At 60.4% G+C, this 19,885-nt stretch overlaps 1 protein-coding gene across 1 annotated transcript in view; it reads right to left on the bottom strand.

The window, feature by feature from the left end:
- Nucleotides 1-9,325: 9,325 nt before the first annotated feature.
- The window catches only part of MUC4 (mucin 4, cell surface associated), a 14,529-nt gene continuing 3,969 nt past the window's right edge, over nucleotides 9,326-19,885 (bottom strand). Inside the window, exons 3-28 of the mRNA XM_019472868.1 lie at nucleotides 19,056-19,195; nucleotides 18,686-18,850; nucleotides 18,449-18,604; nucleotides 18,137-18,267; nucleotides 17,814-17,902; nucleotides 17,281-17,502; nucleotides 17,082-17,225; nucleotides 16,852-16,971; nucleotides 16,437-16,639; nucleotides 15,631-15,709; nucleotides 15,213-15,383; nucleotides 14,922-15,023; nucleotides 14,477-14,713; nucleotides 13,953-14,087; nucleotides 13,670-13,848; nucleotides 13,384-13,543; nucleotides 13,189-13,287; nucleotides 12,391-12,573; nucleotides 12,225-12,298; nucleotides 11,837-11,901; nucleotides 11,347-11,546; nucleotides 10,959-11,127; nucleotides 10,705-10,872; nucleotides 9,793-9,830; nucleotides 9,610-9,707; nucleotides 9,326-9,382 (exon numbers count right to left, since the gene is read on the bottom strand). Coding sequence (XP_019328413.1) covers nucleotides 9,326-9,382; nucleotides 9,610-9,707; nucleotides 9,793-9,830; nucleotides 10,705-10,872; nucleotides 10,959-11,127; nucleotides 11,347-11,546; nucleotides 11,837-11,901; nucleotides 12,225-12,298; nucleotides 12,391-12,573; nucleotides 13,189-13,287; nucleotides 13,384-13,543; nucleotides 13,670-13,848; nucleotides 13,953-14,087; nucleotides 14,477-14,713; nucleotides 14,922-15,023; nucleotides 15,213-15,383; nucleotides 15,631-15,709; nucleotides 16,437-16,639; nucleotides 16,852-16,971; nucleotides 17,082-17,225; nucleotides 17,281-17,502; nucleotides 17,814-17,902; nucleotides 18,137-18,267; nucleotides 18,449-18,604; nucleotides 18,686-18,850; nucleotides 19,056-19,195 — 3,584 coding nt within the window. The remainder of the gene's footprint in view (nucleotides 9,383-9,609; nucleotides 9,708-9,792; nucleotides 9,831-10,704; nucleotides 10,873-10,958; nucleotides 11,128-11,346; nucleotides 11,547-11,836; nucleotides 11,902-12,224; nucleotides 12,299-12,390; nucleotides 12,574-13,188; nucleotides 13,288-13,383; nucleotides 13,544-13,669; nucleotides 13,849-13,952; nucleotides 14,088-14,476; nucleotides 14,714-14,921; nucleotides 15,024-15,212; nucleotides 15,384-15,630; nucleotides 15,710-16,436; nucleotides 16,640-16,851; nucleotides 16,972-17,081; nucleotides 17,226-17,280; nucleotides 17,503-17,813; nucleotides 17,903-18,136; nucleotides 18,268-18,448; nucleotides 18,605-18,685; nucleotides 18,851-19,055; nucleotides 19,196-19,885) is intronic.

Raw genomic sequence — 19,885 nt, 5'->3', positions numbered from 1 at the left:
GGAGAGCTGCCAGCTGGAGGAACAGGGGCTTTGGTGAATGCTGAACTGTCCCCTCCATCAGCTCTTGGGAACAGAGCAGGAGCAGGAGGAGCCTCAGTACTGGGACAAGTGTCCCTGCCTGGTTCCGCACCTTCCAGCAGTGCTGGGCTGGAGCCCGACCTCTCAGGGGCTGAAGGACCAGGGGACATGCCTGCAGAATCCCCCAGCGCTCCTGGGGCTGCTTACCCACCCCTGGGGGCTGCAGCTGGCCCCATGTCTGGGGCAGAGACATCAGCGAGCCCCGACCTTGGTGCTGCCCAGGGAGCACCCGTGCCTCCATCCCTTGGGGGGTCGCAGCCATGGGGGACGGCAGCTGGTGCTCCCCAAGGAGCAGGTCTCCCTGGAGCCAATGGACCAGGCACTGGCTTGAACTCAGTAGGGGATGCTCCCAGCTCAGCAGCTTATGGACCAGCGGGACCCCCATCACCTGCCCTTGGGGACCAGCTTGGAACAAACCTGGGGCTGCCGGCAGTGGAGGGGCATGGATCCGGCATGGCAGAGCAGGCACTGGGAGGAGCAGGCAGCAGGGCTGGGTTTGAGCCATCCCTGAGCTCCGCTGCAGGCAGCGGGATGGATGCTGGGATGGATCAACTGCCTGGTGCAGGGTCCCCATCTGGTCCTGCCTCTCCCAGTGGTGTGGTTGCAGCATCCTCTGTTTCGGACCCAGCCAGCCTGAGTGCCCTCGGAGGAGCAAGCGGTGTTCCTGGAGCTCTGCAGCCTTCCCTGGGTGCTGGGCCAGGTGTCCCTCCTGCTGCAGGAGAAGGGGCAGGTGAAGCGGCTGGTGACAGGGGGTCCCCAGGGCAGTCCCAGGCCCCTGCTGGAGGGGGACCAGCTGGAGCCCCTGATGGAGAAATGGGAGCCGTGCTGCACTCTGCATCTTCCTCCCCATCTACAGAGGGGTCTTCATCACCTGGGACAGTTGATGAGGCTGCCAACGGAGCAAGCCTTCCTGGAGCTGGTGGAGCCGGCGGTGACTTGAGCACAGGCTTGGAGGCTGCTGGCCCTGAGGAACGCCCTGTGTCTGCCCTCGGTGTCCAGAGTGGTGCCAATCTTGGACTTTCTGATGCAAAACTGAGCCAAGCCAATGTGGTGGAGCTGCCTGGAGGAGCCTCGGCAAATGGGGGACCTTCCCCTGGTGCCAGCCTGGGAGACACCGCAGGAACCATCATACCGATTGCGTCGGGAGTGCTGGCCCCGTCTGCCCTCACCTCCCACCAGGAGACGCAGCCCCTGGTCCCAGTGGCTCCAGATGGCAGTGGCGTCTCCGACGGCACGGCTGCCTCGCTGGCTGCTTCGCTGCTTCTTCCCGGGCACGGGCTGAGCTCGGGGCTGGCACCCAACGGGGACCCCCACTCTGTCCCTGGCACCCAGAGCAGCAGCAGACCCCTGGTGCCAGGGGCACTGGGTGGGCTGGCAGGAGATGCTGGAGGCGCTCAGACATGGTCTCTTGAAGACGAGGTGTCCTCAGGAATGCTGGCACCTTCGGGAGAAGCATCCCCCCATGCCCCTGCATCCCCCAACCCTGCCCTGGCGCTGCCTTCTGCTCCACAGAGAGAAAACGCTGCAGAGGGGGTGTCCACTGGCCCTGGGCTTTCCACTCCGCTTTCGGCACGTGAGTCGATAGCGGGGTCCTCTGCAGCGGGAAGGGGAGAGCTGGGGGCGGATGCGCTGGGGAGGCCTGCCCTGCTCCTGCCTCCCCACCAGCCGGGAAGCTCTGGGGTCCCCTCCAGGGATGCCAACAGCCCCGTTCTGGGGGAAGCGAGTGCAGTGCTCCCTGGAGCGATGGCAGCGCGAGGGGACATGGCTCAGCTCCTTCCTGGTGTAACTGGAGCTGGGGCAGCCATGGAGACCCCTGCTCGCTCCCCTCCAGGGGGGAGCCCAGGGCTCCCTGGCCTTCTTCCCACTGATATCGCTGCTGGCAGCCCCGGAACAAAGGTCCCGGGGCCAGGACCTGCCGATGGCTTGTCACCCGCTGCCCTGCAGCCATTCTTGGGCAGCAAGGTGACCACCAGCCTGGCAAACGGAGCCCCTGCTGCCAGTGGGTCAAGTCTCCCCGCAGCCTTCCCAGGCCAGGGGGGAGCCCGGGGCGGGGTCCCAGCCACCGTGCACCCAGCCGTGTCCTGCAGCCCGTCCGCCGCCAGCCCGGCCCCGCCAGCCCCCCTCCCCAAGGGCAGGGAGGCGCTCCCCAGGCCAGGAGCAGCCACTGTCACCTCCCACGCTTCGTCCCCCCAGTTTCCAGCTCCACCAGGAGGGCCAGCAGCCGCCCTGACCCCGCTGCCCGGCCCCACAGGTACGTGATGCTCACAGGGCAGCCCAGGCGGGAGGAGCACATCTGGCCCCCTGACGGACCGTCCTGGGGGACATTTGGTGCCCAGAGACCGAGGGGGCTATCTGGGGCCAGGACCCCTGGGGAAGACACACCATGAGTAGCTCCTGCACATGAGCTTGCATTTTTGGCAGGCTGAGCCTGCCTTCAAGTATGGTCCCATCAGCTGGAAAAGCCATCCCCTCCAAATGCTTTGTTTTATTTAACAGACATAAATAGGGAGCTGGAGGCTGTAAACATCTCTAGAAAGAGCTGTGGGTGTTTAATTCCCTGCTGTCCCCCTACCACAGTCCTGTACAATGTTTTTCCCCTCCTAACGGCAGTCCTTCAGTGTCATGCCCCAACGGGGCTGGAGCAGGAGGGGACAGTGACCACAAAGGCCATCACAGCATGTTTAGGGCAGCTGTGTACATGCAAGGCAGCGAAAGGGGTGGGAGCAAGCTCCTACAAGGAAAGGTGACATGCAGGGTGTCCCAGGTGGCTATTTGCAGTGTCCCCCCATCCTCCTGCTGCCCAGGCTGTGTCCCTTTGGAAGCAAAATCATTTCAGCCCTTTGAGTTTTTGGCACAGACCAAAGGCTTTGCTGTAAGCATGTTTTGTTTTTTTTTTTGTTTTCTTTTCTTTTCCAGTTGCAGCTGTGCCCCTCTATGGGTACGGAGCGAGGGAAAATGATCGTGAGTACGTGGAAAGGAGAGTGGATTTTAATTCTCCGCTTTTCAAGCCTGAGACCGGATTCCCATTTGGGAAAACCCTGCGTGACTCTCTCTACGTGAGTCTACCTTGGCTTGACTTGCTGTTGGGCAAGTGGCCGTCCCCCCAAAACTTGGGGGAGGCACCAGGGGCCAGGTGCCTGGGGTGGGAGCCTTGTAGGGGCAAATCAATTGGGATACTGCTGGAGTCTGTTTGCAGCAGGAGGTGACTTTGTGGCCATTTCGGTGGTGGCGGGTGGTGGCCTTCCTTGGGTGTTGCTCAAAGTGGGCTTGGAAATGGGAGGGCTGCCACGCATGTGTCAGGGGTCCCGCTGGTCCTGACCTCACCTGATGGAGGGATCCCTCTGCTCAGTTTACAGACAATGGTCAAATCATTTTCCCAGCCTCGGACAACAGCATCTTCACCTACCCCAACCCTCCTCCCAGTGGCTTCAACGGCCACGAGGAGGTTCCCATGATCGCCGTGTTTTGGGACAACGCCGACTTCTCCAGAGGCGTTGGCACCACCTTCTACCAGGTGAGTGAAGCCACCCGGGTGCATGGTTGCATGAAAGACCTTTTGATGATAAACTCATCACCTGTTCTGTGGATGGCTCTGGAGATGTGTAATTGATAGAGCCCATGAGCAGCATTTCCATTTTCTGGGCCAAATCTAAGAGCTGGTGGTCCTGTGCGTGTCACCTCTTGAGCCGTCCAAATCTCATCCAGACCCTTAGTTGCACTGCTCCATGCATGACCCCAATCTAGACCTGTCTTTACCCTACTGGGAGCTAATGCAGACGTGGGTGTACCCAACCCACAGGAGTTCCCCACCCTCAACACGGCCAAGCCTCCGTTCGTCCGCGATGTGGAAGCAAAGGTTCGGCGGTACCTGAGGTCCTCCTACTCCGCAGCTTGGACCCTGAAGATCACCTGGGAGAAGGCACCTGCCTATGCAGCACGGACTGACTCCCGGAGGGTAAGGGGCTGATGGAGGGTAAGGGCTTGTTGAGTTGTCAAAAAAAACCCCAAGACCCATGGGCGTTCACCTTGTCTGTGCCTGAAAACAAGAACCAGATTTGTGAAAAAGGTCAGTCTTGAAGAATTTTGCCAAAAAGAACTGGGCTGTGCCCATGTTTTGGTGGTTTTCAGGTTTTTTTTGGGGGACATCTTTAGTTGAACTCTCTCTGCTCCGTAAAATCTTTCTGTTTAATGTGGTGGGATTTTATTGTACACCAGAAACACTGTTCTTCAGGAGCATAAAATTGGGTGAATTTGAGGCTTTTTATGGAACAGCATCAAAATAAAACCATCACCTTTTCCACACAAAATGTGAACCAGCCCAGGCTGTGTTTGCCTTGCACATCAGGACCTTAGCCCCGCCGTTCCCCAGCAAGCACTGACCCACACCCCTAATTTTAAACCCAACAGCTTTGCTCGCTTTCTTACCTGTCTGCAACGCTTCTCCCCAGACGATCACATACCAGGCCATCCTGACCACCGACGGCTTCAGGTCCTATGTCCTGATGCTGTACCAGGAGGGAGGCATGCAATGGGATTACACCAGACTCGCTGCCACCAACGTGCTCATTGGCTACACCAGGTACAGCAGGCTCAGCACCCTGCCCCCTCCGAGCACTGGGCTGCGTCCCACCCTTGGCTCCGGCTGGTTTAATCCTTCCCCCCATGTCCCATGAAGTGCCCTGCAAGGATGAGGGCAGCCCAGATGGGGTCTGCACACCCATATAGCCTAACATATGGGGGTCTCACAACCAAATCTGCCCCATTAGTGGCCGGATCATGCTGCAGCACGCTGACTTGTCGGGCTGTGCTTGTTGTAAGATCCACGCATCCCTCTGTGGTCCCGGGCATGCAGCATCCTGGTGGTTTGGGTGGAAGGAGTGGGGAATAGGGGATGTTTGCTGAACTTTGCACCAGTTGAGTGAAGGGATTTCCGCCGCTTGGCTGGAGCAGTCGCTTCCTGCCTCCTCGCATTACATCTCGCCCTGTGCACACCATCTCCAGGGTTTGCTCATTAGCTGCTTGCTGCAGCTGGGTAAGGAAAAGGTGGCCGGAATGGGAAGTGCGGGCGGCACAGGCGTGTGTGTGTGCTTGCCTGTGCATGACCGCTTGTGGGTTTCCGCTCCGTATCACCCTGCAAGATGCTGGAAACCATGGAAGCTGCTTGCAGGAGTCTTGAGATGTCCGTGGGTTCAGCCCATGATGCAGCAGGAGTGCTTGCAGCACCCAGAACTAACCGCACCCTGTAGAGAGGAGGCAGTGGGCTGGGGGAGCTGGTACCTTTGCCCTCCTGTCACCGGAGCTGTGATTTGGGTGCTGTGGGGTCCTGCCAGCTCAGGATCAGGGTGGCTGAAGGGCAGGCTGGGCCTGGGGCTGGGGCTGGGATAATCCCACCCAGGAAGAGCAGCCCCTGATTTTTCCCCTTTCCTCTGCACGCAGCGGGGATGGCTTTTACCGCAATGACGACCTGACTCAGAGACCTCCAGCCGCTAAATATCGTCCTGACCAGTTCAGGGGCTACAACACAGGTAGTGCCACACAGCCGGGGCAGGTTCACACAGCCCCTCGGGGGGTTGGGGAAGGGCTGCGCGGGGAGGGGGATGTTCCCAGGGGATGAAATCCACCCTGCCACAGTGGCAAGGCTCTCGCTGAGTTCACCGAGGCCAGGCTTTTCCCCCAAACACATAAAATGCTTCCCCTGGGTACCAGCTATGCTCTGAGGCTGAAACGTCCTTGATGTGTCTATGGACCATTTTGTTGCAATGGCTCTGTCCCAAGGCTTTCTTCTTTGGCAACAGCCTCTCCCCCTGTTTCCCTGCCTTTGGGCGGCTGTTAAGCATGGGGTCCCATGGCTGGGGGTCAACACGGGCTTAGCTTCCAGCACCAGCATCACTCGGCTCTCGCCTCAAGCCGAAACTGCCCCTGCGGTCCCCTTGGCCAGAGGTGGCAACTCATGGTTTCTCTCCCCACTCAGACCTCCGCGGGCTGTGGATTTACAAGCTGGAGAGCCGTGTGGGCGTCAACTACCGGCTGAAGTGCCTGGCGTGGACAGGGCGGCAGCAGGAGCCGCGGGCGTGGAGCCAGGGCCTGCCCGCCTGCCCCTGCTCCCTGCAGCAAGGGCAGCAGGACCCCCGCTTCAAGAGCAGCCGGGGAGGCAAGTGGACACGCCGCTTCCCCACCCTCCTCGTCCCCCAGCTGTCCCTCCCCATTTCCCCTGCAAGGGTGGCTGGGGTCCCTCCTGACCGGGCAGGCAGGGGACCACAAGGAAAATGAGGCGGGGGCTGCCCTTCCCTGCAGAGACAGGGAAAATGGGGAGGAATGAGGGCTGACCTGTCCCTGTCTTGTTAGACTGGACGGAGCTGTCTAAGCTGCACGGGGACAGCGGGGATGGACCCTCCCCAGCACCAGGGTCTCACCTTGGGGGACCACTTGGATGGTCTCCATCAGTCTCTCCAAATGGCCTGTAGCACCATGGGTGATGTGGTGGGAGTGATGGATAACGAGGAGCCAACCCCGGCCCCGCTCGTTGCCCTGGAGCAGGGATGCTGGCTGGGAAGAGCTGTACCAGGGCAGGGATGCTGGCAGGGGGGAGCTGTGCTGAGGCTTATTGCTGCCCCATTGCAGGCTGGTGGGCTGCCCGTGTCTCCATGCTGCACTCCGCCTCCCCCAACCAGCACGGCGCCGGCGTCCGCTGCCTGTACAACAGCCAGAGCCAGCTCATCGAGGGGCGGCAGGAGAGGTATTGGAGGTCCTCCAGGCAGGCATCCCCCTACCGCGGTAAGCACAGCCAGCCCTGGCATCCCCCAGCTGAGGCTGGCATCGCTGTAGCCCTGTAAATCATTTTAATCTCCATGTTAACTTATTTCCTGACATGCTGTTGCCCTTGGTGGGACTGTGGACCGGCCAAAAGCCGAGGCGAGCGCCCTGCCTGCCCAGAACCAGCCCATATCCCTCTCCTCTCCCCTTCAGCCCCTTACTCTAATTTTTGTCTCCAGACCAGGAGCTGAAGTTGTACGATTGGTGCTGTAACCAGGTGGGCAGTGCCCGCCTCTGCACCCGCTACAGTGAGAAGAGACCAAAGATCGGCTGTGATGGATACCAGTCACCCGGCACAGGTGGGTTTGCAGCCCGTGTGTGCCAGGGCAATGCTGTCTTGGTGCCCAGGGCTGGGAGGGGAACATCCCAGCCACCCTGTGGTTAATGCAGCAAGAGCCCCGGGCAGACAAGAGATGGGTTTTGGGGTGCCCACGTGCAGGTTGTGCTGTGCCCTGGGTTGGGGGGGGACGGACACACTTCCCTTAGCACATAACCACTGGCGTAATCTGGGTGTGACAGCACCAGGAGGGGAGGAGGACCGCAGCTAACATGGTGATTGGTGTGAGTTGATCTGGGGCTTTCTTGCAACCCCCACCAGGTTCCTCGGAGGAGGCAGAGAGCGACTCAGAGGAGCAGAGAGGTGAGCGGGCTCGGGGGTCTCCTCTCTACCGGCTGCTTCCTGCTGCCCCCCATCCCCGCCACGTGGAAACTCCCCTGGGGCTCCTGGCTCACCCGAGGCCCCTGGGGAGGAGGTGGCCGGGCAATCCTCATTTCTTCTTTGCAGATGGAGAGGACAAGTAACCGAGGGGTTGCACGTCTGCAACATGGTCCAGGCCACGGCTGATCCTCCAAGTCCTTTTCTCCTGCTCATCCCCTGTGTCCTCCTGCGTCCCCCTGCTCTCTCCATCACCCATCACCCCTGCCCACAGTACAGGGCGGCTCACTCAGCTGGTGCCTGTGGTTGCCTTCACTGGCACAAGTTCATTTTTCTAACCCAGACTTGTCCCGAGAAGTTGGCTGCTTTAGTCGCCCTTCCCCAGCTGCAGCTGAGCGGGTGCCTGCAGGCACCTCCTTGCTGGCGGGGAGGTGGGCAGGTATCCCCCACCGCATACGCCACCCCCTGTCCTCCCTGCATCGCGCTGTGCCTCCCACGCTGCGGGGTGAGGTTGGCCCCCTGGCACCCGGGGAAAGGGTTTTTGCGCCTTGTGTGGGTTGACTGTGGCCAAGCCCCCGAGTGCCGTGGTGTGCCAGGCTCACCCCGTGGGCCGTTCCTGTCTTGTCCCACTTCTGTCCCCCAGCCATCCCTCCCCGGGTGGTCCCCAGGCCCTATGCCCGGAAGGGGCGATTCTCCGGATCAAGCCTGAGTCTGCTTGATGCCTCTGCTGGGTGTGCGAGGGCAAAATGCAATCCCACGATCAGAAATGTCGGAAGAACAATAATTTTTTGTGTACGTAAGAGAGCATCTGCCTTTCTTAAAAAAAATAATAAATCCTTGTCAAATTTTGTTTGGTCAATAAAGCCTCTGAGGGGTCTGAGCATCACTGATCCTGCAGCAGCCACGTCCTCTGCTGAACCGGGTTGGGAGGTGGCGGGGGGGGCAGGCTGGGGACAGCGGTGTTGCAGGATGCTGCTGCCCTCCGAGCTGGCGCTGGGGATATGAGTGTCTGGGCTGGGGCTGAGGTGGGCTCTGGGGCAGCGGGGCTGGACCTGGGCTCCGCCGGGGTCTGACACACCCTCCTTGGGTGCAGCATCTTTCCTCAGCAGAGGCAAAGAGCCGCGGGGCGTTTGCGGGGACAGCAGCCCAACCTGTGTGATCTGAGCCACTGTGAGCAGTGCCTGAGGAAAGCAGTGAGGGACACTTGCAGCTTTGCAGGGGGAATAAAGGGATGGAGCAACAAAAAAAGCTACATCCATCTTCTCTTTGGCCCTGTGGGTGGGACCAGCAGAAAGCAGGGACTCGAGAGCTTGGTGACAAGGAAGCAGGGCTGGTGCATGGACACCGCAGGGTGCAGGCAACTTACTCAGCAGCTTGTCATCATTTTTGCTTTATTCTATTTTGTTCCTAATGGGTTATAATCACTGTATTGCCCCACCTGAGTCTGCTATCAGCGGCTCTGCTGGGTCCAGTTACATTGCACCAGTGCAGACCCGGTGCAGACACACTCAGGGACTATCCCGGTTGCCTCTGCAGGTCCTCAGGGGAAGGTGAAATCCTCTCACTTTGGCCACCCAACAAAACCACATTTTTCATTCAAAAAAAGCACCTCCTCCAGAGTGGATCCTCCCACAAAGACCAGACCCCAAAAGGCAGCTGCCTGTCATCTGCCTCCACATGGGTGCCATTGCCGGAGACCCCGACAGTGGGCGGCGGGGCCAGCAGCAGTGGCTGGCTCCTCCGTGAGCCCGGAGGCGCCGGGGCAGGACCACTGGCAGGCTAGGGCTGCTGGGGACGCTGGCTCAGAGGCCTGACGTGGGGTCTCTGGATCCTTATCTGTAAAGGAGGGACAGGCCACGCCGTGCTGTCAGCGCTGCACGGGCTCTGCTCTTCGCGACGAGCTCGGACAGCGGCGCAGACCCCAACGCAAGCCAAAGCATCCGTGATGCTTCGGGACGAGGCATGGCTCCCAAGCATGTTTGAGGCACGGGGCCAGGACATCAGTCCCCAGCCCACGGTCCCCAACCCTGACCACCCACGGGGACAATAACACCCAGGCAGACCTGGACTGAGGGGTCGATGGCCTGGAGCTGCGGTTCCCAATGCCTTTCTGGGGAGTGGGAATGGGCAGACTCTGCCCGCTCTCCTGCCATCATCAGAGCTGGAGCAGGGAAGATGAGCAGACCTTGAAGACGATCAGAGTGAAGCAGAGCTGGGGTCAGGGGGTTTTGCAGGGATGTACTCACAGGAGAAGGGCTGTGGCCTCCAGAAGGTCTCCTTGGTCCTAGGAGGGGGGGAGCAGAAAGGGGACGACATGTTGGGGGGGCCGGGAGAGCCCCTGCCCGGTCCTCGTGCCTGGGTTGGATGCAAGTGGGGAGCAGTGACTGAGTGTGGGGGCAAGATGAGGCTACGAGAGGAAAAAAAGCCCCAGTTGCTGTCCACACGCAATTTCTCGCCTTTCCACAAGTGCAAATGAACAGAGGAGCTTCCCAGAGAGCCCCGGCTCCAGGGCTGGCAGGGAGCCGGCCACAGGGGCAGGACACAGCTCCGACCGGCGCGGGGGGCTCGGGGCACTGAGCTTCCCCTGAGCGTGGATGCCACACTGGGACCAAGGGCTGGGGAGGAGGGAGGGAGATGCTGGCGCTTCCACCCTAGCCTTGCACCTCATCATCCATCTGCTAACTCCCTGCTCTGCAGGACAGCAAGGTCCAATCCTGCAACAGCCTTTTTCTTGCTCTATATCAACTCTTTCCAGAGAAATGTGAACTGCAGTGGAAATCATTTGGATGGTATTCAAATTAAAATTAAATAGAAAGCCTGTCTGTAACCGAACACTGGGTGAGATGAGGAAGAAATGCAAATATTCCCTGACATGGAGGAAAAGGGAAGGTAATGTTCAATCCACTGATGTTATTGCACCCCTGAGCAGCAGATGACTGGGGAAGGGGCTAGAAGATGCTAAAATACCACCCGGCTCAGCCCGTTCCCCAGGGCAGGCTCCCCCTGCCCGGGCCAGATGGGTCCCGCTAGTGGCGGACCTTCCAGAGATGGATTTTTCACCAGTTTTTCGGGCTGGTAAAGCTCTTCCTAACACACAACCTCCATTCCCTGCCACATTCGCAGCACCCACCCCTGTGCAGGTCCAGCCCATGGCTCACCCCCGGTGGCGGTGCCGGCGGCAGAGGCGCAAGGCCAGGCAGGCGGTGGTGAGCAGGAGGCAGAGCAGGGCCAGGGCTCCCACCAAGATGCCTAGGAAGGCGGCGAGGCTGACAGCCAGTTGCTCGCACTGGGCGCCGGCGGGGGAGAAGATGGAGAAGGGGAGGCAGCTGCAGATGGGGAGGAAGGAGCAGTGATGCCATGGGGAGATGCAGCCGTGCCTGGTGGCCTTGTCCATCCCCAGCACCGCTGCTACCTGCACGTGGGCCCCTCAGGCAGGTGCTGGCACCGGCCACCATGCTGGCAGTAGCCCATCTTGCAAGGGGAGATGCAGACGAAGCCGACGGTCCCCGCATAGTGGAGCCGGTAGCCTTTGTAGCCGTACAGACCGCAGGGGAAATAGTGCCTCAGCTCAGCCACTGTCACTGGGGAGACACGGCACAGGTTCGGCCACGTGGCAGCATCACCCCTTGATGCTTCCCCAGGTCTCCCTGAGCTGGATCCGCGCCTGGGGTGGGGACTGCCGCCCACCCACCTCCCCCGTGGGTGTTACCCAAACCCCAGGGCATGCAGGGTGATGGGGACAATGGGGACAGCGGGGTGCTCCTCTCGAGCTCCCTGGCTCGGCGCTGGGAGCAACTCACGCTTCACCAGGTCGGTGATGTTGTCCCGGTGCAGGCGCTGGAAGAGGAGGCGCCCGCCCGCCTCCCGCCGCCCCCGCCGCCCGTTGAAGGCGCCAGTGATGGCCCCTGGCAGCTCCTCGTTCAGGAACCGGATGACGGTGCCGCGACTGTCGTAGGCAAACTCAGACACCACCGCGAAGGTGAAGCCATCGCTGTCTGTCCTGCAGGGAAAGGACAGGGCTGCTGGCAGAGCCGCTGCTGCACCACAGAGTGACTGAGCCTCACCGTGCCTCAGTTTCCCCATTTCGGGGATGGTAAAGAAGGGATGAGGCAGGAGATGGAACGTGCTGTGGGGCTTGTGTCTCCAAGGGTTTATCAGCATCAGGGCTGGAAAAACAGACTCTGGGATGGGGGACAATGCCCTTTGTGTCCCAAACCCTGTGGCCTCATGCCCAGCCCTGCCATGCTGGCTCCCTGGGGTGGGCAAGGGGCCATGCCACAGCACACTCACGTCTGGGTGATGTTGGTGTTGCTCTGGAAAGCCTTTACCTCGAGGGAGCCCAGGATGGCCGAGACCTGTGGTGGGGGGAGCAGGAGGGCGTTAGGGGAGGGCAGGACAGCACCAGCGCGGGGAGAGGCTGAAGGGCAACGCAGGCATGGTGGCTAAGCCCCAAGGGTTGCTCTGGCCTTTCGTTCACGCACTGGGGACCTGGCACATAGCCACGGCCACAGCCAGCACCACGTGGCTGGCGCTGCCTCCCTCCAGCCCTGCGGATCCGCTGGATCCCTGGGGATCCCGCAGGAGGGGGGTGCACGGAGGCATGGGCACCCCAAGCTGCCATGCTGCCTGGCGTGCCAGTGCATCCCCCTCCCCAAGCCCATCCCCTCCAGCGACATACGGTGCCATTGATTTCCCCGGCCGTGGCGTTTCGCAGCGTCCTGACCTGCAGACGGATGCTTCTCCGGGGGAGATCTGCCAGGGGGAAGCCACAGCAGTGGCTCTGGCATCCCAGGACTGGGGTGAGCGGGGTTGGGGTTCACCTCCCACTGGGCACAGGCACCCACCTGTGCTTGGCAGCGGCTGAAAATCCCCCCCTGCCACCAGGCAGCGCTGGTCGGTGAAAGCCGGGGGGCAGGCGCAGGAGGGGGTGCAGGTGATGGGGTGCAGGTGGCAGCGTCCCCCGTTGCTGCAGTAGCCTTCGGGGCAGGAGTGGGAGCCACAGGCTAAGCCACAGCCTGGCCCCTCGCCTGTGGGACAGGGAGCCCAGGTCAGATGGAGGCACAAGCCTGGCTGCAGGGGCAGAGCCCCAGCACACTGATCCATCCTCAGTCTCTCTGTAATGCCTCTCTTCCAAGTTTTCGGGTTTTTTTTATGCATTAGGACTTTTAGTATAAATTCAGATCCTCAAGGAAAAGCCCTGCATCCCCTCCTCCCAGCTGGAACCTTTTGCCCTTGTGAAATCCCAGCCTGCTGCATTAGAACAGGAGCAAAAACCATCACCCCAACCCCACCACAGTCATCTGAAAACAGGATTTGGTTTTAGCCCCCAACCCTCCGCATCTGCATTTGAACTTTGATGGGATGAGACTTTTTTTTTCTCAAAGAGAAAAATTGCACAGGAGAAGTTTCCCTTCCCGGTGAATTAGTGAGATCTGCAGCCTGGGAGCACAAGGGGCAGCTGGACTCTGGTCCCTTCTGTTAAGGACAGCAAGGGCTTGGGTACAGAGCTCAGCCAGCTCCCTCTCCTCTCCTCTCCTCTCCTCTCCTCTCCGGCCAGTTTGGGTCCCACGGGAACCCTCTTCCACTGAGGCCCAGGGGGTGATAGGAATGAGGACCACGCCTGCCAGGGTGCCTGTACTCACCCTCCTCGCCGGCCGGGCAGGAGCAGGTGTAGCTTCCCACCGTGTTAGTGCAGGTGGTGTTCTCTGGGCACGCCGTCCCCTGCGTGCACTCGTCGATATCTGCCAAGGCAATGCAGCATGGCACCAGGAGAAATACCTCGGCCGGGGTCCTGCGGGTGCCCCGGGTTCCCAGTGGCCATGGCAAGCCCTCGTCACCTGAGCAGTGCCGCCCGTCGCCGGTCAGGCCGGCCGGGCAGGGGCCGCAGCCGGCGTGCGAGTCGCAGCTCACGCCGGGGAAGCATCCCTGGGCGCAGGGGTCCGGAGGGTCCTGGCAGAAGGGACCCGAGTAGCCGCCCTCGCACCTGCAGGCTGCCAGCTGGGAAGGGGATGGTGACACTGGCTTAGGGGACACGAGGAGGATGGGTGGACAGAGAAGACAGCTGGCATGGCTGGCATGGGGACAGGCATGGTGTGGCACTGGAGGAGCTTTCCGGCACACTACCTGCAGGGAGGACCCCCCGAGGGTCACAGTGTCGTTGTAGTCACACTCCTGGCTCCTGCTGCAGCTGCAAAGGGTGAAGCGGAGCTGGAGGAGGGCAGAGAGGTTGTTGGACCCGACAGCCTCCAGGTTGATGGTGAGCGGGGCCATCTCGCGGGGCTCCCACGTCAGGGTGCCACTCTCTGCCGGGGGGAGAGGTGGGAGTTAGAGGAGGTGGCAGAGGAAAGGGGCTGGGTGGCCGGTGTCCCCCCATCCTGTCCCAGCTGTCCCATCTCTCATTCCTTACCCGATATGTTGAGCTCCGGCGAGAGGTGGGGGACAAAGCGTGCACCCACCCCCACGGCACGGTACTGCCTCCTGACCTTTTCTGTCCTGAAGGCCGTGAGCAATGCATCACCGGTGATGACCGGAGGGAAGGTGTCTGAGGAAAGAGCAGCCCAGCACACAGCTGGTTGTTTGCTACGTGGCCTTGGCACTCCTTGGCTCTGAGTCCCTCCTGGTGAGGATGGGAACCCAGGCAGATGCTTCCATGACCACCCGCCGACAAGATCCTCGTGTTGCACAGCATGGAGGGATCTCCCAGGCTTGGAGACCAGCCAGCCAGGCAATGCAACTCCGAGACCTTGGTGGCAACTATCCTGCTGGTGGCATCTCCCAGGCTCGGAGACCAGCCAGCCAGGCAATGCAACTCCGAGATCTTGGTGACTTCTCTCCTGCCTCACATGGAGCAGGAGAGCCCAGGGAGGGAGCAGGGCACTGCCCAGTTACCCAAGCCGTGTCCTCTCAGAGGTGAGGATCTGCTCCACTTACTGAGTACTGTCTTCTTCCGCTGGAAGTCGGCTGTGAGGCTCTGGGTGGCCAGGCCCAGGGCCATGTCCCCTGTGCTCAGCAAATCATAGATGCACTCCTTGCTGCCACGGCACTGCGAGGCTGCCAGCTGGTACTGGCTTTCATTCTCCTGCCGCAGCCGAGACAAGAAGATGGGTGTGAAGTTCATTACCGGTGAGTCCAGAGGCTGAGCAAACAGGCTGTGCTCTCCAACAGCCCCTGCAAGAGAGCACACCATGGGTACAGCCTTGGGTTTTTAAGGTTTGTTGTATTTTAGGGCTCATTTCCACAGAGCAGTGAGGAGACCAAAGGGCTTCCCTGGCATCACTTTTGCTCAGGCAAGTGTCTAAATGTCTCCAGCCAAAGCAAGGCCAAAAGGTGCAGGAATGGGGGGGATCATCAAGGTGGATCCCGAGCCTGGACTTACAGGTCATCCCATAGCTGTAGATCTCCTCCTCGCTGCTGTTCATAGGGATGCTGGTACCGTTCAGCATCTGGAAGTCGTTTGCAGGGTCGTGGTCCCACACACCTGGTGGAGCATTACCAGAGGACTGGAGTCCCCCATGCCAGGGTTGACCTCCTGTCTGGTGCTGGCTGGTGTTTAGTTTAGACCCAGGGATCCCTGCCCTCACAAGCATGTTCCCCCAGCATTTTCCAGCCTGCTTTAGGGTGGGAAAGGGACTTTGCACCCCAGTGCAGCAGTGCCAGAAGTCCTCACCTAGGAGGCCCTTGGTGCTGTTGCGGTACCGATCGGGCAGGCTGCAGACCACGCTGAGGATCCCGGAGACGGCCGAGATGGAGACAGCGATGGCCCCATCAAAGACGGCCGTGACAGAGGAGGCATTGACCAGCAGGACACCAGGGCTGTAGTATACCTCGGCACCCATGTCTGCAAGAGAAGGAGAGCACAGAGGGAGAGTCCACACAAGGCTGGGGTGTGAGACGATGCCACTGAATTTGGGGAGGGGAGTGCTCCCCATCCACCCTGGCCAAGTCAGAGACAGGGTGCAGGTGGGAGATGTTTGATGGAGCTCAGGATGGCTGCCCTTGCGCTGGGCAGGGCTGGTCCCTGTGGGATGGGGACACCCTTTGTCTCCCCCAGATATATTTAACATTTAACAGCACATCCTGCTCACCTTGGGAAAATGAAAACTGGATGGTTTCATTGTTCAGGAGGATTTTGATGTCACCCTGGCTCCCCAAGGTCCACTGAACCTGCAAATCACAGCAGATGTCCCAGTCAGTCCCTCTGCTCATCTCTTCCTGCCGTCCCCCCATGCTGGGGACACTCGAGCTAAACCCTGTCCTCCTCCAGCCCCAGCAGAGAGGCTCAGCCCTGGGGGCCGTGTTGGTGTGCCTTTCACCACAGCAAACACATGATAAAGCAGCTTTGATGGTTGCCCAGAAGAGGACAGCAAGCCGCCCCCTGTCACTGCTGGCATGGGGCACGCACAGGCCACCACCACTGCTTGGCTGACCGTGGCAGTGTGGAGAGCTGTGCCGGTGGGCTCCAGGCTCTGAGCCCCCTCCTCACGCTGCTCAACGGCTGCTTCTGGTGACACCAGGAGATTTTGCTTACTGAAACGGGTGTGGGGAGCAATCTGCAAAGCAAAGAAGAGTACACTTGTGCTAATGTGTCCAGAGGAGACCAGTGGTCAGGGTGAAGGGTGTGCAATGAAGAGGGTGGAGCAGACCGTGTTCCTGAAGAGCTCTAGTCCCTTGCTGGCCAGCTTGCAAGAGGTGTTAGAGCTGTGTCTCGTTAGTCTTAGTCCAACCCATTGCTTATAGCACTTTGTTGGGGTTGTGGGAGGTGGCAGGAAGAGGAGAGGGGATGCTCCTCGGGTCCTGGCCACTTGTAGGTGACGCAGAGGCGATGCCCAACCTGCCAGAGGGGTCTCCCCCGTTAGAAGCTCAAACTGATACCCAGGTCGCTCCTACTCACTGTTGTGGTGGTGGCAGAGATGTACTGGGCAGCGAAGGCCACGAAGTTGGTGGCCTGGGCCGTGCCGGTCTGGGCCGTGCGTCCGTGCAGTACGAAGCTGGTCTGGGCATCGCTGGCTAGCAGCAGGACAAAGTCCCCGAGCCCATTGAAGGTGTAGGTGAGTCCATCCAGGGTGGTGATGTGGGGGTCCCCGAAGGCGCCAGCTGGGATACAAAGGAGATGGAGCCGTTTTGGGGGGAGGAAGAAAAGCAAATGCTGGTGTCATTGCATGGAGGAGAGCAGCCCCCAGTGCTGCGCTGGTCTCAGCAGTCCCCACCGGGATGCTGCAAAGTGTGGTTAATGCACGGGGTCCACGTACGGCCATACCACCCACTCAGTACCCTGGCACAGAGGAGGTAGAGCCCTGGGGACTCACCGGGGGTGGGCGGCACATATCCCTCGCAGCCGACCCTTGGTCTCTTCTCAGCAAACCTGGCACAGAACAGGGGCTTCCCCACGTGCCGGCAGCACCAGTCGAATGCCTCCAGCTCCCCATCTGCAGAGGAAGGCAGCCGGGTGCTGGGGGTTGTCAGGGTCCCTGCTTTGCCTGCAGAGCACTTGGTGCTCAGGGTGTATTAGGGCGAGCGAGTGCCGATGCCCTCTTACCAGCAGCGTGGCGGATGGGGAGGCTCCATGCTCTCTCCTGCCAGCCTTCGAGCAAGCTCCCATCTTGGTACAGACACCGCACCCCGGCTCCAGCCGGGCTGGGGGATGCAGTGCGCAGCATCTTCACAGAGGTGTCTGCCGGGCCTGAAACGGTGTGGGGGGATCACGGCTGCCCCCAGAGCAGGAGGGGATCCCCTGCCGTCCCCCCACCCCGCGGCTGGCCCTGCGGGGATGCGCTTGGCACCTCTGCTCTGGCGGTAGCGGGGATCCAGCTCTGCCTGGGGCCGGGAGCAGGGGCATGGCGGCAGCTGGCTGTTCCAGGCAGCCGGCGCTGGCTCTGCGTCCAGCCATGCCAGGCACCGCAGCCTGTAGTTCACCCGGGAGCGACTGTCCAGTCTGTATATCCACAGCCCACGCACATCTGGGGGAGCAACCGGAGAACAGCACAGCTCAGCCAGGGTCTCGCCTTGTGCTGAGGGGGATCCCGTGGGAAAACTGTCCCCAGCCATTGACCTCACACGAGGTCTCCAGGCTCCCTCTAGAGCCGATGTGGCCGTGGCAAACCACAGCAGGACACGGGACACCTGTGCTCTGATCTCGGTGGCCAGCTCTTGCCCAGTGGCTTCACTGGTCTATTGCCTTGCAGGGACACATGCTGGGGACATGCTCCCGGCACGGAGCACACAGCTCCCTCCATCCCCACCCACCCCTAGGGCTCCCCGGGTGACATACCGGTGCCGGCGCCGCTGTGCTGGTCAGGTCGGTACTTGACAGCTGGTGGCTTTTGAGTCAGCTCATTATTTTGGGCATAGCCATCGCCGCTGTGTGGAGAGAGGAGGTTTGGGGTCACCCTCCCAACACAACCCTCCTCCGCTCCCCATAGAGCAGCTGGGGTGGGAACTGCTGCGGTTTGCAGGAGAGAGGGTTTAAATGGGACAGGGTTACTCTGGGGGTGGGAGCTGGGCTATCCTGGGGATAACGTCTCCGATGGTCCCAACATAGTGCTGGGAGAAATCCCTGCTGTCCCAAAACGCAGCCACACAGGTGCACAGCACCTGGAGAAGCCGATCAGCACGTTGCCTGCAGCCAGCTTGGCGTAGTCCCACCGCATCCCGCCATCCTGGTAGAGCAGCAGGGCGAAGGAACGGTTCCCATCGGTGGTGAGGACCGCCTGGTAGGTGCTCGTCTGGAGAAACCCAAGGCACCCCCTTAGCACCCCCAAAGCCTCCCCTGCTCTCCCCACAGCGCAGACTGGGGCAGTGAGACCTGAAACGCCCGCATCAAGCTGTGGGAGACCAGCAGCTCAGCCCTGCCCCGGCCATCGCTGGTGACAGTCCCCTCCATCACCTGGGTCTCCCACTGCTCACCCGAGTGTCATCCTGCTGGGACGGGTACGCCGGAGCCTTTTCCCACGTCACCTTCAAGGTCCATTTGGCTACGTAGGGGGTTTTCAGGTATTTTTCAATCTTTGCTTCCATGTCATGGACAAGGGGGTCTTGGGTAGAGCTGAGGGTGGAGTACTCCTGCAGGTTGGCAAGAGAGAGGGTTAAATGGGCGAGCTGGGAGCTGGGCTCTCCCAGGAGAACACCTTTGGTGGCCCCGACCTGGTACCAGGTGGTGCCAACACCCTGGGAGAAATCTGCGTCGTCCCAAAAGGCAGCCACCATCGGCAAACCCTCTTGGCCGCTGAAGCCCCGGGGAGGTGGGTTGGGGTTGGAGGGGATGTAGTTGTCCGTGGGTGGGAAAATGATCTGTCCGTTATCTGTAAACTAACCAAAATAACTCGTTATTTGCTGACATCCCAGGTAGCTCCTGGAATGGTTTTTAGCCTCCATGGGTGAGCGGAGACCAGCCATTTTAAATTGCAAAAAAATTAACATTCGGATGAAATTTGGTTTCTGCTCCATTTCCGTGGGATTTTTTCTACCAAAGAGGCTGCACATCCCTTATGTGCTTGGCGACGGGGGGACTCACGTAGAGAGCATCCCTCAGCGACTTTCCGAAGGGGAACCCAATCTCTGGCTTGAACAGAGGGGAGTTAAAGTCCACTGTCCTCTGGACGCACTCTCGGTCCCCTCCCTCCGTGCCGAAGGGGTAGAGTGAGGCTGCCGGCACTGACACGAGCAGGAGATTAATCGAAAAGGTGAGAAACCATTAATATCTGCTCCATCCTTCTTGTGGCCCATGCAAACTCGCCTGCCTGCTGCCAGGATGCTGCTGTGCCTGTGCTCCCCCCAGCCGGACCAGCGCTCTGACAACTTGTAACCCAATTTTTAACCCAGTTTTTAATTTAGAATAGGATGCTTTCAGATGTCCTATTTCACCTTTCCCCGTGAATTTGGCAGCCCAACATGCAATGCAGACGAGTCACCCTGAGCTGTACATTCAGCCATCGCAGTGCTTGGTTGGCTGACAACCCCTTCCTGCTCTTTGCTTTGGGAAGAAGAAAATCTACTTACTGATAAGCCCGCGGGTGGGTCGGGGCTCAGGGGCAGGATTTCTGTGGCCAGCAGTGGTGTGGGCAGATGTGCTTGGTGCTGTGACCTGTTCCCTCTGTGTCCCAAAGGCAGGAGCTGGGGTGGTGGCAGGGCTGGTGGTGGCTGGTGGTCTGCCCGGTGCCACGGTGCCTGGGGCTGGGAGACCTCCCGTCTCCTTGGCTGGGCTCACTGGGGCTGTGGGTGCAACAGCCATGGTGCTCCCTGCAGTGATGGCCGTGGTGCTGCCTGCAGTGATGGCCGCGATGCTGCCTGTAGTGATGGTTGTGGTGCTGCCTGTAGCGATGGCTGTGGTGCTGCCTGCAGTGA

The sequence above is a fragment of the Aptenodytes forsteri genome, unplaced genomic scaffold, assembly GCF_000699145.1.
Source record: "Aptenodytes forsteri isolate BGI_AS27 unplaced genomic scaffold, ASM69914v1 Scaffold404, whole genome shotgun sequence".
Taxonomy (NCBI): Eukaryota; Metazoa; Chordata; class Aves; order Sphenisciformes; family Spheniscidae; genus Aptenodytes; species Aptenodytes forsteri.
Note: the sequence above shows the minus strand (reverse complement) of the source record. Positions and strands in the feature narration are given on the sequence as shown.